The sequence below is a fragment of the Triticum dicoccoides genome, chromosome 6B, assembly GCF_002162155.2.
Source record: "Triticum dicoccoides isolate Atlit2015 ecotype Zavitan chromosome 6B, WEW_v2.0, whole genome shotgun sequence".
In the NCBI taxonomy this organism is placed as follows: Eukaryota; Viridiplantae; Streptophyta; class Magnoliopsida; order Poales; family Poaceae; genus Triticum; species Triticum dicoccoides.
The window spans coordinates 657,848,676-657,867,136 of record NC_041391.1 but is presented as its reverse complement, the minus strand read 5'-3'; the positions used below and the strand labels follow the sequence as shown (position 1 = coordinate 657,867,136).

Genomic DNA, 18,461 nt, shown 5'->3' with positions numbered 1-18,461 from the left:
ATAGGCCGTCTGGTAGATGGGCCTCGGCTCAGGCCCACGACTGAGTCCTCGAACAGCCAATGGTCCAACGTCTTGGACAGCGCCACTACTGTAGCAAGTTGTCAATTAATCCGAGATTAATTAACCATATCTGGCCGGCAAAAATAAGGCTTGGCTCATTACCACAACCCGCGGGCGTTGTGAGGAGACGTGGCAAGGCGAGCGGCGGAGGGAGGAGGAACATGCATATACAATTCCTCTTCCCAAGCTTCCAAAGGCAAGTGGTAGAGCAGCCCTCAGAAATGGGTCTCACTCTCACTCCACTAGCATTATGGTACTAAATTTTCCACCACTTGCCACGAACCTAAATGGTCCTTAGATATTAACCAGACATTATTGTATTATATGGGCAAAAGAGCATTTATAATCCAATACAGTCCTCATGCAAATGCGCTCTAATCCTAGTACAAAACTAATACTCCCTCCGTTTCTAGATACTCCCTCTGTAGGGAAATATAAGAGTGATTAGACACTAATGCTTTTATATGTCTTTCTAGAGATTTTAAAACGGACTACGTACAATGTATATAAACATATTTTAAAACATAAATTCATTCATTTTGCTTCGTATATTGTTTTCTTGTAACTTTTTAAAATACTTATATTTAGCAACGGAGATAGCAGAATCTACTGCTGCAACCGAGAGGCCGCTGGCCTTGTCACCTCCACAACGGTTGTTGCCCCCTCGATCCTCTTCTCGAATGACTCACTGATCTCTGATACTGGTGTCCCCTCCGGCGAAGAGCCGGCGTTCATCTCGGAGCTGATGTACACGCTCAGCGGGGTCGTCCCTCCCATGGCGTGTTCCTCCCCGCTGGCCCTCGGCGTCATACTAGCGTCGCCAGCACTGTCGTTCCATCTTGGCGTCCTACCCGCAAAGTCACTGCCGTTTCTTACGGACTCGTCGTTCCACACCTTGAAGGTGGGTGACTTGAGGTCCTTCCTATCGAAGTGCTGCAGCCACGCGCGCAGCCTCCGCACCGACACGCTCCCGGAGCCGGCCTCAGCCTCAGCCCTCGCCTCCGCCTCCCGGAGCTCCTCGCGCTCGCGGTAGGCAAAGATGGCGAGGTAGAGCAGCAGCATGAGGCTGGAGACGACGCCGGTGATGAGGAATAGCCCGCCAAAGCTCCAGAAGCTGAGGTTCGACGAGCCGCCGACGCTGCCGATGCCGCCCAGCGCATTCTGGCAAGTGCCAGGCTCGCCGAACCACGCCTTCTCAATCTGCGCCATCGTGTCCCCTTCAGCCAGGTTTAGGATGCCCCGTGACACATCTCCTGTCATGGGAGACCCCCTTGGGAAGACGAACCCGAAGCCGTCCGTCTTGTACACAGGTCCCACCTGCATGTACCCGTCGCAGTGCTGCGACAGGAACAACTTCAGGTACGGGATTTCATCAAACACCGCGTCCACGCCGCCGTTAGCCGAGCCCTTGGACAGCGCGTCGGCGTACTCCTCCTCCGAGCTGTACTTTCTCATCTTTCGCTCGTGGAAGCCCATCTTCTTGAGCCTTGGCTTGATGAAGGTGCCCTCTTGGTACCCGATGTACTGACCGCGCCTCTGGAGTTCCTTCACGTCTGTCACTGTCGGTCGGAGCTGCTGCACCGTCAGCATCGACGTCAGGCTCGCCGTGTAGCTCGATGTCAGGATTAGCACCACGAACACCCATATGATCACCACGAATCTCGACAGGTTGCTCTCCAGCTTCTCCTCTGGAAAATTTAAACATCAAAGATTGGTTAATTAGGAGATCGATATGCATGCTTCGTTAAATAATGAGATGGTTAGTAAATGAATTACTGTGTGAGAAGACGAGGGTAGAGAAGGCAAAGTAGAAGATGAGGCCGAACTGCTGCGACGGCGTGCCCCGGAACTCCGGGTTGACGCGGTGCTCGATGACCCACACCACGAAGCCGGTGAAGCAGAAGAAGGCGAGGCTGGCGAGCCAAAGGCTGGTGGTGAGCGGCTGCAGGAAGATCCACATGCTGCCGCTCGTGTCCGGCTCCGTCGCCACCACCATGGCCCACCCGGACTCCGTGAACGGCATCGTGAAGTCCACCTCCTCCATCCTGCTCGCCGTGATCGTCACGTCCCCGACCACGATGTCCGCCTTCTTCCCACTCACCTGGTCCACCAGCATCTCGTACGAGTCCGGGCTGTCGGGGAACGGCACGTACTGGTAGCTCACCGGGTAGGACAGGTTCTTCATCACCTCGTTGAACACGTCGATGCAGTACCCGGTGATCTTCGGTGTCGTCGAGTTGTCGGAGATGACGACGTCCACGAACTGCTTGAACCCGTGCTTCACCGGTACGGCGACCTTGAGCACCCGCCCGTTCTGCGACGGCGTCCAGCCTCTCGGCGGGGACAACATCTCGCCCGGCCAAAGGATGGGTTTCAGCTGCCGCGCAGCCTTGCCGCTGCCGTCTTTAAGGTCCCGCGAGATGCCGGACTCCGGTGTCCAGAATCCTACCGTCACCGCGCCGTTTCCGATGATGTTCACGACCTCGTACGCCGCGACCTGCAGCTGCCCGTCCACCAGCTTGAACCTGCCTGCCATCCCGTCGAACGTCGTGTTGAGAATCGCCCTAAGAAGCGCCTCTCCGGTGGTCGACACGCCGAGCTTGTCCAGGTCTGTACGTGCCGTGCTATTCTGCGGTGTCCGAAATGCTGGGCCGGGGACGCTGGCCGCCTCGGCTGCCGCGGCGATCGCCCACGCCGTGTCGTACGACCAGAGCCCCGTCACAGTGGCGTCGTTGAGGACGTCATCGTTGGAGGCCGGGTTCTCCCTCCGGAACCTCGCCCTGAACCTCGCAGAGAAGTTCTTGACTTGGTTCGTGTACACCACGTGAGGACGGAGGCTGCCGACGCCCTGCATGGAGTCGAGGTCCTCGGGGTCGAACCTGTCCACGAAGTTGCCTACGCCGTCGGTGGCGACCCAGGCGTAGCCGTCGGACATCATCCCGGCTTTGCTGGCTCGCCGGAAGAGCTGCGCGGCGAGGCTGTGTGAGGCGTGCACGACGAACACACGTGTCGGCATCGCCTTGAGGCGGTAGAGGAGCGCGTCAAGGGCATCTTCGTCCGCGCGGCTCGGCACGGGCACGCGGTCCACGATCGCCGCGCTGTCGACGCTCTGGAGTGCGTCGGCGAGCGCTGGGAGGATGCCGGCACCGAAGGGCGAGTCCTCGTGCAGGACGGCCACCGCGCGCCATCCGAAGCTTGCGAGGACGGAGGCGACGGGGGTGGCCTGGAAGGAGTCATTGGCGGCGGTGCGCACGAAGTAGGGCGTCTGCGTCGAGGTGATGGACGGGGAGGTGGCGGAGTAGGAAAGCACGGGGACGTGGGCGCGGCTGCCGAGGTGGGCCACGAACTCTGCCTCCGCCGACGTCTTGGGCCCGATTATGGCCTGCACCTGCGCGTTCTTGATCAGGTCCAGCGCTGCATGCAAACAACAGCAACGATATGAGTTTTTTCTCCCACGAGAAACATCCCATCTATTCATTTTTAATCATGAAAGTATAAAGAATACCAGATGTAATACAAATTACAACCAGATCTGTAAACCACCTAGCAACGATATGAATTTTAAGACCACATACATTTTCTTTTGTTAATTACTCCCTCCGTTCTGATTACGAGTAAATCGGAACGGAGGGAGTACTATTTTGAAGGATCATCTTTGATCTTCTTCAGTCGCGGCGAGCAGGGCACCGGACGGGCGACGAGCCCTCTGTGCTTTTATTTGGAGGTGCCCTGCCCACCTGGGTTAATAAAAAACGGCGCGGTTTGGAGGTCTCTGACCAATGTCCCCTCTATGCAATGGAGCAGGAGGACATGTTTCATGTTTTTTGCAGATGCCCTAGGGCGGTGGCGTTATAGCAAGCGAAGGCAGAGCACTGGCGAATTCCTAATGCGACGAACTTCCAGCGGACGGGCACAGAGTGGCTCGCCCAAACTCTCTATGCCTTCCTGACACGGAGAGGATGGAGCTTATGATGATGTTGTGGCGTTGTTGGCACGTTCGGAGCGAAATGACTCACAACAAGCCAGCGTCCCCGGTAGAAGCCTCGAAGAGATTCCTCCTAAGCTACATTGACTCACTTGGGGGCATCCAGAACAATCCTACCACTGATACGGTGAAAGGAAAACAAGTGGTGGAGGTGGTGAGGCCTCGGACCCCATGACCACATGCCCCGACGGGATCTACTAGTGCGCCTGCACCTAGATGGACTCCACCGGCTGAAGGATGTACTAAGCTGAATGTGGATGGATCCTTCTGCGCCAACACAGGGACGCCCGGGGCGGGTATATGATCCTCTGCAACAGCATCAGCGAGATCATCTTCTCCTCTTGCCGAGAACTGCGGGTGTGCGCGGAACCCCTGGAGGCCGAACTGCTAGCCTGCATATGGAGGGCATTAACCTCGCCCTGCAATGGGCGCAATAGCCGATAGATGTGGAGATGGATTGTCTCGTCGCGCTAAACATGATCAAGTCTTCAGAGAAAGACCGGTCTTGTTATTCTATGCTGATTGATCAGATTCAGAGGCTTCTGAATGAAGGAAGGAGGTCTAAGTTACATATGTACGTAGGGAACAGAATAGTGTTAGCCATTATTTAGCAGCTTTTGGTAGAACTGAAGGCCGCATAGTGGTGTGGCTGGGTCGGGAACGTATGTTGTTCCAGACCTCTGTAAGGCTGAATTTGCTCCCTGGTTGATTAATAAAACTCCTTTCCATCCGCAATAAATAAATATACAAGAAGAAAACAACTGTAGAAACTATATGACCCCCGTGTGTTGCGGCGGGAACATGCGGGAATTGATTAAAATATATTATTTTTAAGAGATTTGGTTGTCTTGCATTTACATATGAGACTAAAGATTTAAAATACATATGATATTTTTGTATTTGATTATATCTAATTATAAAATAAATATTAAGTTGTATCTCTCATGCATGTTGAGAGAAATAAAAGTAGTGGATGGTGGGATGTGTGCACGGTGAGGGAATTAGTATAGGTACTCCCTCCATTCCACAATGTAGTGCCTATAGATTTTTGTGAAAGTCAAACTTTGCCAACTTTGACCAAGTGTATAGAGAAAATTGTCTATATCTACAATACCAAACATGTACATTCTGAAAATATAACTCACGATGTATCCAATGATGTGCATTTGGTATTCTAGATGTACCTATTTTTCTGAATAAACGTGGTCAAAGTTTGTAATGTTTGATTTTTGTAAAAATTTATAGGCACTACATTATGGAACGGAGGGAGTAGCATTTTCATGCATGCATGTTTAAATAAATAAATGTAGTGGAGTTGATGATGTGGCATCTATGCATGTTTGATAGTAGGGATGAACTTCTTAGGGGGTGTTTGTTTCCAGGGACTTTTTTGTGTAGGGACTAAAAAAAGTCCTTCTTAAAGACTTTTTTACCAAACGGAAGGGACTTTTTAGGGATTAAACTAGGCATTTGGGACTAAATGAAGAAGACTCTCAAGGTGAGTCTTTTTTGAGACTTTTTGAGACTTTTTCAACAATGCCCCTCCATTCATCCATTGCCCCGCCACCCCATGGTGTTGTTTGATTGTTATTTTTCTATATACTAGGGGCAACATGAACATTTAATAACCTCTAGGAAAGGACTAGAGACTTTTTAGTCTCTGAAAACAAACAGGAAGGGACTTTTTAGTTGGGACTAGAAAAAGTCATAGGACTTATGAACCAAACAGGGCCTTAGGTATATAGGATATGTGAAAAAAATAATAAATTTGTTATTGTGAATAATCCCAATTGACCGGATAGCAAGACAACATGGATGCTCCTCTCTCCGGTCCAAAATACTTGAAGTCTTAGGATTGTCCTAAATCAAACTTTATTAAGTTTGGTCAACTCTATATAAAATGTACCAACATCTACGAAACCAAAATTAATCCATCAGATTAATTATGAAATATATTTATGTATTATTATTATTATTATTATTATTATTATTATTATTATTATTATTATTATTATTATTATTATTATTATTGTACTCCCTCCCATTCAAAAAAAAGTGTTGTGGCTTTAATTCAGTTTTAGTTTAAATTTGAACTTAAGCCACAACACTCTTTTTTGGATCGGAGGGAGTAGATCTTTACGGATATTTCTACGGACATCGTTAAATTTTAAATAGTTGACTTAAAAAATTTCTAGAACTCCAATTATTTTGAAAGGAAGAGAGCACTAGCTTGGACTGCATGCATGTGGCTAAGCAAAGGTATCCACTGATGACCGATCGATGATGATGAAGAGTTGATGACTAGCCATGACAACTATAGGGCAGAAAGATTTTCAGCATTAAAAACTTGGACGACCGAGCGTTCAGACGGTGGTGACCCGATCGATGCATGGTGCACATACGCCCACATGACCACACCAGTTGAAACTTGGATCATGGCGTTTGAGGCATCTCTGTCGTGTCGTGCCAAACCAATGTACAACTGCATGAGCTAGCTAACACTTGGGGTTAAATCAATCAGTCCCAATCAGATGTACTCACCGTGAGTAATATACAGGCCACTAGTTGCTAGCTTGACCAACTCGCGCGCTGGCACGCGCACGCGGTGGAGAACCAGACCGCGAAGACTTGTCAGTCAGACGCACACCAGTCCAAATAACCTAATTAAGCCGGATGGGCAAGGTGAGAAGTGGACGTGCATGAAAATGGGTTTTCTACCGGTGCCGTATGTAATGGCAAAACATCCATCATCCTTTGTTTGTTCCTTGGATATTTTGTGAAGGCTGCATATTTCAACATGTAAAACTAATATTTGTGAATTTGTATTTCAAATTGAAATATGATATTGGTGAAATATATTTCACGAATATCATTTTTGGATACAGAAATGAGCACATTCATAAATATCATATTTCAAAAGTCTGGTTTCACACGGTTTAGAAAATGATTTCACCAATTTCGAAAAACTAATTTGAAATAATCAGTTTTACATTTTTTTAGATAACAATTTCATGTTTTTTAATAACAAGTTTCACATATTTTCATCTCAAAAAAAGTTTCACACATTTCACACTGAAATCTACTTCATATATATGATAATATGAAAATTGGTTTTACTCATTTCAGAAAAATTATTTCACTCATTTCATTAAACTTGTCAACCGGATGGACAGGGTGAGAAGGTGACGTGGATGGCATGGAGTTCTCAACAATAATTATGCAGCCGACCCTGACAAACCCTGACAGAACTAACGAATATTTACGCTCCGGAGTCCATCATTAGCGGTTAAAAGTGACAGTCTATGCCATGTGGGTTGGATTAGTTGGGATTCCAACATAGTTCGATGAAGATGTCGTGGTTGTTAACTTGAGGCCCCGTGCGATCGTGGTGGTTGTTCGGTGATCTTATAATCTTTGTGTAATTTTCATTATATCTGAAATGCTTTGTACTTCCGACAAACTTTTAAATAGATCTGATCATTTTCACTAAATAAAAATAATAAAAAACTGAGGCCCCGTGCGATCGCCATCCATGTGTTGACGATCGAGGAGCTAGCTAGTTGCCCGGACAAAATGGCGACAAGGCCACGATGCGACATGACACGATAAATAGTGGATCATACAACATCTAGATGGCTCAAGGTGCACATAATACTTAACTAGATGATACCCCACACGTTGTTGCAGGAATATGAATATGATTCGTTGTATGAAACATGAATATTTGAAGTGATCTAAAACTTAAAATACATATAATTTACTATGTTTGATTACTATAGAGTTGTGAAACGTTTATTAAATATAAATAGCATAATAGAATAAAAGTTCTCATGTATTTTTGCATGTTGAGGTAAGTCTTTTTTCATGCATATTTCATGATGAAGTGGTATGCTTGCATGTTGAGAGACATATGATAGTGAGGTGGATCTTTTTTCATCCATGTTGTGCCATGATATGACAATGCTTGCATGCTGAGAGAAATAGTTAGTGGAGTCCAGCTATTTAGATATAGAAGATACACCACATACTACATAGACGCTTCACTAAAAAAACATACTGCATACGCGCGCAGCATCCACCACTGGAAAACTCAAAACGGAAGATGGTGCTCAAGACGAGCGTGCGATTTGAAGTGTTATCGCGGCGTAATTAAGGGCTTAATCAGAGAAGCAAGATTCATTTCAGCATGAAGGGAAAGAGCTTATGATTAGAAAAGCATGCAGCAGCTAGCTAGGTGGAAGTGGAACAGGTGTGTGCGGCAGGGGAGGGAGGGAGCTTACCGGCGGAAGCGGCGCCGACGACGTCCCCTTTGGAGTCGCTGAAGTGGAGCTCCACCCTGGTGGCCGAGCCCGGGTGCGCCGCGTAGTAGTCCTCCACCGCCATCTGAATGCCGGTCCGCCGCCTCAGCGACACCGCCGACGACTCCTTGGTCGACCAGTCCAGGATCACCCCGACGCGGACCGGCACCGGCGCCGCCACGGTCTGCGCCGTCGCCACCCGTAGCGAGCCCGCCGGGTACTGCCCGACCAGCGCGGTCACGACGAGCAGCAGAGCGTAGAGGAGAGAAGAAGGCGAGGGCGCTCGCACCATGGTCTTGCAACTTGGGAAGACTGATGCCCGCTCAAGCCGGCGCCGTCCTCACTCATATATACGCGACCTGGATGGGTCTCGCCCAGCCTCGCGCGCACCCACCCGGCCGGCGACTTGTATTCCGGTGGCGTACCGCGACGTTGCTGAGGTTGCTCTTGAAAACTACTCTTGACTTTGACTTGTCTGCGCGCGCGCGCTGAGGGTGGGCCACGTACTACGTACGATCGAAAGTTACATAGCAGCGTAGGAACCGGTCTGAACCGTCCAGGGTGGATGTCGATCGACGACTCTGCGCTAGCAACTGTTCCTTTTTTTTCCTGGGTAAACTCTTTTTCTTTACACTAGTAAGCTTGCACGTGCGACGCATGTATGTACTAACACGCATTATGTCAAACATCTATAGTTGCAAAGAAATGTGATATGCTAGTCTATAGTTGCAAAGAAATGTGATATGTGCTAGTCTATACGCACAATATATCAAACATCTATAGTAGTACAGAAATGTAATATGCAGTTTGTGTAATGAATAAGGGTTATCTGAGATGATAAGTACAACATCTTCCAAAATATTCCTGGGATAACAACTTAATTATTTGAAGTGCATTGTTTGACCATTTACACAAAATAAGAGCTTATTTGAACAGTTGGCAAAAAAGGCTTGTAAATACAAGCTCCGCCCAGAACTAACTCTCATTGCAATGAGTGTATCTAGATACACTCGTTTCAACAACAGTTAGTCCGAGCGAAGGAAGTATTAAACAAGGTGTTTGAGCTGTCCAAAACAAAAAACCAGAAACGAAGATACATCCATGATATAAACAGAAAATGCGTGGATACCTATGACATGATTGCTCTTTATATGAAGTCTCAACTACTCACCTATTCTTTTAGTTGATTATTCATATGAAGTCTGAGCTACTCACTGATCTTTGCCGAGAGCCTGCTCTCTGCAAACGCTAACGAATAGAAAGCCACCACGTGGTTATCCGTCTAATAGACGGGCCCTCGCCTTCTGCCGAGAGCCGTCATCTCAGATATAGACTTTGAGCCACTCTTAAAGATACCCATTCATGTACAAAATTGCATAAATTTGACAAGCGCTCATGGATACATGAATCTTTGTTTTGACCATCTTGATGGCCTTGTAAATGCCTGAAATATGAGCAGCCACAACTCAAAGCACATTTGACGGTGTTCCTCCACAGTACTAAAATATTTTTAGTAGTAGTGAACCTTACAAAATAATTTATTCAAAATCAGTAACGTCTTCTCTGTTCATTTTTCCAGGATCAGGGAGCATCATGTATGAGCCCAATATATTCCTGGAAAAAACAAAGATTACCATGTAAATGTGCTATAAATATCAAACATAATCTTTACTAAACGCGCCACATGATTAGGCCCACTGAGTTCAATCTAATGGCTAGTGTTAATGTAATATGTTTCTAGTGTGCACTTTCAGATTTACATTGACTGACCATACTCCACCGCAGAGGAGGATACAAACTCAGGCACACTCCACCAAAACCCCTACAATCACGCATAATGCAAGCCACGCAAATAAAGAGAGACATATATCCCATAAAAAAGGAACAGATCCCCAGGCTGATCCCCTCGCCGCACGGAAGCATCGTCGCCTTCCTGATTACCTCGCCGCTGACAGCAGCGTCACCTTCCTGGCCGGCACCCTCCCCGCCCGGCACCTACCCATCAAGTGTGGGGTTGTTTCTCCATCACCTCCTCACCGCAGACAGGCCGTCAGCTCCCTGCACCGCCTTCGCCATCCTCTAAAACATCACACAAGATTTTAGTACTATATTAGACATCTGTTCTTGTCGTTCTTCTAATTAGCACGAACAGTAATGGTTACATGGTGTGCTTCATGCCTCTTTCCCAAAACAATGTTAAAACAGACTATGTTCTGAATAGAATGAGCAGATTATGGATTTTTAAGTGCGGATGAGAGAGTGTTCTGAGCAAAAGAATGTTAAAACAGACTACCTTACCAGAACTACCTATCAAAGTGGTTTGCTGCAAAAAAAGAACACAGTTATAATTCCTTATGCTAATCTCTTTGTTCAAGAACACTTCCTGACAAGCCAATCTCTATCAGATTTTGCAATGTCATTAGATAATTTTCTTATAGCCTCCTGCGGGTCTGCATGCCAACATTTTTTTCCACATGATCAAGCATGAAGGCCTTCGTAAATAAAGCAACTCAAAATGGTGCAGTCAATTCATAGGCTGCTCTCTAACCGTGCTTGAATAATAAATTTGTTCGTGAGCTGCATCTGCAATATTGGGCCATGAATTTACTACAAATACATCTCATTTATAATTTAATCTTGGTATGGTTGCAAATGTCAAAAGGTATATTAGCTAAAGATTGTTGCTTGAACATTGACCTTTGTGGGTGCAGGGAGCAGGGACAATGAACCGAACAACCATAATCTAGAAAACAAACAAGTTCTTTATAAGGAAAAAGAAACATATGGCATGGAGATGGAAAATATTTCTATTTCTTCACTTGTGCCTAGCACCAAATCTATACATGCCCTATGATAAATCATGTGAATAATCTCATAATAGGTTCTTGTTTATACTGGTTTTTGGAAAATATTCCACAAACTTTGGCCCAGGATGAATCTTGTGCATCAACTCTTTAAAGGAAGAGGAAACATCAACTCTACAAGGGAAGAGGGAACTAAATTATTGGATGTCTCCTTTTCGTTGATTCAAAGCAAGTGGAAACTAAAATCTGGGAGATTTGTAGACAGGATAAAATATGAAGATATATGAGCCAGCGTTGTACCTTCACATTGGGACATCAACAAAAGCCTTCGCTTGAACAAAAAATTGCTATCATCAAAAGAAAAGAAAAATAGATAGATCACACCATTACGTAGCACATGGCCCTCTGAAACTCGCAGTTCAGCCTCTACGATTAGAACAGGTAGCTCAACTCGTCTGAACCCAATCTTGCCTCCCAAAGCATAACTGGAAACCAACCAATGAACCAAACGCTCACACATAACGTAAGCTTGAGTCACTACCACATGAATACAGTCCAAGGGTGCATTGTAGCCTTGTAGGACGTGGGGGAAAGAAAGGGGTGGATGGACAAAAAGCGTTCATTGTCGCTGCAGCTTGGGAGCACCATGGGGAGCGAAATCTGGGCAATTGGCCCCGCCCTGATTCGAGCACGAACAACAGTCGATGGATACAACGGCTGTCGTGGTGCACTAATGAATTCGTCGTTGTCCCTGGAGAACTTGGGTTACGAACACACTGCCATTACACGATTTAAATGTGATTCTGTTCTATATATAATTTAAAAAATGATACGCCTCGTTTTGTTGAGTGCCACATGATTGTATACTACTGTGCACAAAATTGAGAACTATTTTATCTGTGCCAAGTAAACTGGTGGCAATAAATCTTATATCAATATCAAAGGAGACCCAGAAACACGTTTTTTAATTAAAAGATGCTTACAACCAGATATTAGTATGAAATCATGTGGTAGAGCCGAAAATTAAATGATATACGTTACGAGCTAGCAAAATAAAAACAAAAGAAACATAATCCAAGTGCATAATAGCAAGTTTCGGTCCCATCCATGTTAAGACATGAATACCTTGGTTCATTCCTTCTCTCCTCAGATGTTAAGACATAATATTACTTAAAATGTGGTAGCTAGGTGCGGCGTAGCCAGAGAAAATAATGTGATAGATTTCTAAAAAATAATGGGAAGTATCAATTGGACTCCTCAGAATGGGAAAGATCCTAATCCCCAAGGATTAAATACAAGCGACAAAATATTATCATAACAAATAAATATTATCATAACCTTCTGAAAAAAACTCAAATTCCAGAGAAGAATGTTATATTTCGAGTGTATGTGGGCCGATGTTTATGATGAAATTCCTGTGAAATGTTGATTTGCTCCAGTAAGGCTAATGGTAGCTACACCTGACCATCATGCAGTAAAACAATCTCTCTCGGCTATAAAGAATGCAGCGGCTAGCTAGAAAACAAGTGCACAAAAATGACTTTCCGAGCGGGAGAATATTTCTTAACTGTGTACGTGAGATTCAGGAATGCTACAGCTATGCTTGTGAGCCCTGCCGTCTCGCCTAAAATTCAAGTAGCCTGCTGAAAAGAGAAGTAGGAAAGTCAACATACAAACAATCAAGAGCAATCTTGACATGAATCCAAAGCGAATTCAGGCGTATCCACAGAGTTAAGAATTTCGTTCCATACCAGTTGTGCGATGTGCTAGCCGAGCTTGATGTAGATGCAGCCGTTGCGGAAGCAGAGCTCCTGGCGCGGTTGGCAGAGCCCACCCCGCGTGCGCCCACTTTGTAGGAAGGGAGGAGACGTGCGACCGGAGAGGCGAGGGATGCGGGCGCCGTCGCGTTCGCCGGTGCTCACCCGCGCACGACCGCGTTCGCCGGAGCCCGCCCTGCGTGCACCCACTTCATGGTTAGGGAGGAGAACGGTGCGGCCGGAGAGGAGAGGCGGAGCGGGCGTCGCCGCGCCGCGGGCTGGAGCGCGGCCGCGTTCGCCGGAGCCCACCCCCCGTGCACCCACTTCGTGGTTAGGAAGGAGACCTGCGACCAGAGTGGCAAGGGATGAGGGCGCCGCCGGGCCGCTGGATCGCGCGCGTCCGCGTTCGCCAGGCCGCTGGATCGTGCGCGGCGGCTCCCGCGGCGACCCGCGGCGAAGGGCGCGAAGGGCGGCGGCTCCCGCGGCGTAGGATGCGGCGACCCCCGGCGAAGGGCGCGACGGGCGGCTCCAGCGGCGATGGCAGGGCGGCGAACGGCGCGGGGAGGATGGGCGTACGGAGGCCCTCCCGTGGTGTGGTGTCCGTTGGGAGGTGGAAGGGGGGTGGGGGAGGTCGTGCGGGTGTTGGGAGGAGAGGGGAGAGGTCGTGCGGGCGGGCGTTGTTGGAAGTGATTTTTTTGGTGCAGGTTAGCGAGGATGGATGGATTAGTGGCTTAATGCGTGGCTTGTTGTGTTAAACACGGAAGGATTATGGGCCATCAGATATTATAGATGGACGGATAAAATTGTTTGGATCTGCCCCTCTCTTCTTTTTATAGTGGTAATAGATGCGCTAAACTGCTATGTGTATGGGCGTAGTTAGGTCTCAGTCGATTAAACCAAGTCTTAATCAATTGACATAACATGTAAAAAAATCAAAAGAAAAAAATTATACAGACTCATGTTAAATCTCACGAATATAGCATTAATTGAATCTTAGTCGACTAATATTTAGCAATCCCGTATGTCATCAACGCATGCATGTTGCACTCTGAGCTAGCTGTTTGGAAAATCATTTTTATTCAGATTTGTGAATCATCTTTTATGCGCTATTTCTCTGTTGCATGATAATCACAATTGGATCAGGAGAGAGAGAGAGAGAGAGAGAGAGAGAGAGAGAGAGAGAGAGAGAGCTGGTGACTAGGGGGATGGTCATTGGGAGTTTGGGACCAGCTCCAAGAGGAAGAAGAGAAGACGCCGGGTCCAGGAGAGAAGAGAAAACGGTTAAAGGAAGAAGAAACATATTCATCGACTCATTTTTGATCCAACGGTTACGACCCGATAATCCAATTGACTAGAACTTGAGAAAAACCTCATGTCATGTTTATAAGCTGTTCTTATTTGTGTTTGAAAACATGAACCATACATATTTTTTGTGTTGCATGTTTCGTCCTGTGCAGCCTGTACAGAGGACGTCCGGGCGTGCAGAAGTTAAATTATTTTATGTGGTTTGCTTTGTCAAGCATGGAAATTTGGATGTTACCGCAGCAGCTAATTCTATTGATTGGCCATCTTATCAGACAACAGTATAGACTACTACTCCCTCCGTCTCAAAAAGCTTGTCCCTCAAATGGATGAATCTAGATCTAGCATTAACTTGGTGCTAGATACATTCATTTGAGAGACAAGCTTGAGACAAGTTTTTTCGGACGGAGGAAGTATGAGATTAAGGTCCCTACCATCTAGGATTAGGAGTAGATCGAGCACAATATGTGGTAGAAAGATCTGCCACTAACTAAAATGTGGGGGTTTTGTCTTGCTTTTTTCTCCGAGCTAGTGGCTCCAAGTCACTTGTTACACGTTTTATAATGGATGTAAGAACGACCTGCGGAATTTGTTAGACGATAGGCTTAAGTTGTAACGTGACAATGTCACGATTATGATTATGTGCGTGTGTGTTAATTACCTTGTAACTTAAGGCAGGTGGTTAGAGGCGAGCTCTATCTCTTGTAGATATTCTGTATAGCTTGGATGAGGGGCCAAGCCCAAAACCACCTGCCGAATCTTGTACCTTGTTGAGCATATAAGCACGCATGCGTCCCTGTCAGGAGGCATACGCTTAATACTAAAAACCTCTAGTTTCTTTCAGAATTTCCCTAAGTGTTCCAGCGGCAGTCTAACACAAGGATGTCAATCGTGGAAGATGAGAAAAAGAAAACACGGAATGTCACGTGCGGAACAAGGAAAAAAATCACAAAGAAGCAGAATGAAGAAGCACATAAGAAACACAATCTTTGTCCCATAATTTCCATTTGGACCTACTCGTTTCTCCATAAAGTATCTGGTACCATTTTCTTTTGCAACCCTCGGAGGCTCGGAGGGTCTACTTGGTTGCATGAATGAGATGTGCAAGGTCGAAAGTTCTTACTTCTTAGTGTGCATGTCTATCAGTATCAAGGACTCAGGGTCACCGGTTGTTGGTCATGCATGTGTAGAACGTGGCAACGCAGGAACGGGTCCAAGGATTTTACATACGTCGGGCACATACAAGTGGAGATCCACGATGATATAGAGGAAAATCATGGTGAAAACGGAGTGAAAGCTCTCGTCTTTTTTTAGTCCCTCTTCTTTTTTGCGCTAACTAGGGCTTGATTATCTGCTGCTCGACTCTGCTCCTGCAATGTGCATGTTGCTGCACTGAGCATATTTTTGCAGGTTGAAATGAACTAAGAATCATTTCTATATGTGTTTAAAAATATGTACTCCAACATCTAGATACATCCATTTAGCGACAAATAATATGGTTCGAAGGAACTTAAAATAAATGGATTGGAGGGAGTACCACATTTCGCAAAAAGGAAAAGAAAATATATGACTACACAAATTCTCAAGAAAATAGGGTATCGATGATCATCACCCGTGGTGTAAGCATATGCACCAGGACCAGACCATGGTCAGGACTTGGGTTGCATTAATATTCCTGCCTGGCTCGTACAAGACGTTTTTCGAACAAAGTCAAAATTAAGAGAGCAGCTATATGGTATATGAGTTGCTTTCTCAAGCCTGAAGATTTGGATGGTATAGCAGCTACCGTACTTCCGTTTAATTGGCCCATCTTTTATGGATGATAGTACAAAATGCTATATGGAATTACCTACCCTGTAAGAGTCTATATCACTCGCTAATAAACCTACCTGGTCTTTTGGACCACCAGAAACAAATTTACTATTGAGCATGTCTTCCTAATAAACCAGCCGATTGTTTGTTTAAATTGTTACCATATCTTCAGCAGTGCAAATTATTGACTAAGAAGATTGACCGCGAGGCTATAGAAGTGCTGATCTCCCATGTTCGATCAATGGCGTTTACCCTATTTCAGCATAACCTTGCTGCTTCCTCGTGATGGACGTGGAATTATGTTTTATCTCATTACCGGGAAGAAATGAGATAAAACATAATTCCACGTCCATCAGGATGGGAGGAATGTTTCTGCCCTTTTGCCCTGTTGTGGCTGGTCTGTATGCTACCTTATTATAAAACATAATTCCAATCTATTGGTTTCGGTAGTCTGCCTGATGGCTTTATTTATAAAGTCAAGAGCATGCCTTTTCTCTAGAAAGAAATAAAACATACTCCCTCCGTTCCAAAATATATGCGTCCTCGGTTCCCGCGCTTCAACTTTAACCATAAATTTAACCAACGAGACCGACTGCAGCAGGAGCAAAATTTATACCAACGAAATCATATTCAAAAGAACTTTTCAATTATACTAAGTTTTGCTCCCGCCGTAGTCGGTCTCGTTGATTAAATTTATGATCAAAGTTGAACCTAGAAAAACGTGGGCACACTATATTTTGGAACGGAGAAAGTAGCACTCGCTAACCAATGTCCCTAACCAATGTGGACATTTCATCTTGCTTTTTAAAAATTTGTCTGGTTAGTAGCTTCACGTCGACACTGGTTTAGTCGTATGCATTTTGTAATGGACAAAAGAACATGCGAAATTTCTCTTGAGTATTTCCAGCGTCAGTGTATCTTCCAACCCAAGAAGTTTTCCAGCATCACAAGAATGCCATCCGCAGAAGAAGAGAACACAAGAAGGTCAAAGTGTGTCCCATATATATTCTCTTAGTTTCCATTTGGATCCTACGGACCTACTTGCTTCGAAGGTCTACCGGCAGCATGAAAGGGACGTGCTATGGCAGAGAGTGATCGGTGCGCCCATCAGGATCACCGGTGGTCGCTCATGCATGTGTAAACCTTTTCCTGGAGCCCCAGCTCCACGTCGCGGACGGCGACGCTACTGTTAAATAATAAATGTAGACGCGTTAAGCCACGTATGTATACTGATCTAACCATACGTACCGCTGAAGATGCAGTATCACTGGTGTAGTGCATGTGGTACAGGCCAGTGCCACCGTCGATTTCGTAGCTCCAAATTCTCAATTTAACAATCACCTAAAGAAAGACTAATTCGGTAGTGTTAGAAGAGAGAGAGATTGGTGGAATAGTTGTTGTATTGCTTGAGCCTCATGGGCATATATATAAGAGTACAATGATCTACTTGAAGTACAAGACAAGGCAGGAACAAATCCTAGTCTATCTCATCTTTCGTAATAACCAATATACTCAACACCCCCCCGCAGTCACAATGTAGCGATGCACACGGTGAGACTGGAGAAGAATCCAAAGGCAAGCCAAGGCAAGCCGACGGACATCCCCCCACAGTCGTAACGGTCGATGCATCGCGGAGTCTTGGCTGGAGTGAAAACCGACGAGGTTGCTCAAGCAAGGCGGTAGCCCTTTGTGTCGTTGTCGATGTAGCCGAGAGCGTGGGTGGTGAAGTCATGGTCGAGGTATCCGCACGAAGAATGTCGTGGTCGATGTCGAGTCGGGTGGCCGGTGTCGAGGAAGTCGACGTGGAGTCGCAGGCGCAAGGGGACACCGAGTTAGCATGGGCGCAGTGGTGTCGGAGTAGTGGTGCGCTGGGAAGAAGATGTTGTTGACAACGCTTTGCGGCAGGTTCGCCAAGCCCGGGGACACATCGTGGACAAAGGCACACACCAGTGTTGCCAGCACCGGGCATGCATAGATGGACGAAGACGAAGTTGACGAAGTGCCAACCAGGCTTGCCAGGCTCGGGGACACGTCGTGGATGAAGACACGCAGCGGTGTTGCCAGCACCGGGCATGCGGAGACTGGGACCTGCACGAGCTATATGCCATGTCGGAGAAGTCGGAGGGGCCAACAGAGAAGAACTCGACGACGAGTGCGGTGTCCATCGGCGCGAGGCCATTGTGACCAACGGTGGTCGGAATAGATGAAGTGGTCGGGGTAGATGACGACGACGCTGACGACGGACTAGTGCTGGACGAAGACAAAGGAGGTGGATGGGCGGCTGCGGCGGCTACGGGGGTAGCGGCGGCGGCGATCAAAGAAGAGCGGCGGCGTGGGCTAGGTTAGGAGCGCGGCGGCAGTGCTCGAAGTAGGACAAGAACCCTAACAACGTGACGAAGACCAGCGCAGACGGTGGCGTTCCTGCGCCAAGGGAGATGGCGCG

The 18,461-nt window shown here is 46.7% G+C and overlaps 1 protein-coding gene across 1 annotated transcript; it reads right to left on the bottom strand.

Moving 5' to 3' along the window:
- Nucleotides 1–435: 435 nt before the first annotated feature.
- On the bottom strand, nucleotides 436–8,635 carry LOC119325163 (glutamate receptor 2.8-like). The gene is made up of 3 exons (XM_037598917.1): nucleotides 8,326–8,635; nucleotides 1,837–3,474; nucleotides 436–1,748 (listed from the first exon to the last, which is right to left on the bottom strand). The coding sequence occupies exons 1-3, from the start codon at nucleotides 8,633–8,635 to the stop codon at nucleotides 667–669; spliced, it is 3,030 nt and encodes a 1,009-aa protein (XP_037454814.1). The 3' UTR covers nucleotides 436–666.
- Nucleotides 8,636–18,461: the final 9,826 nt, after the last annotated feature.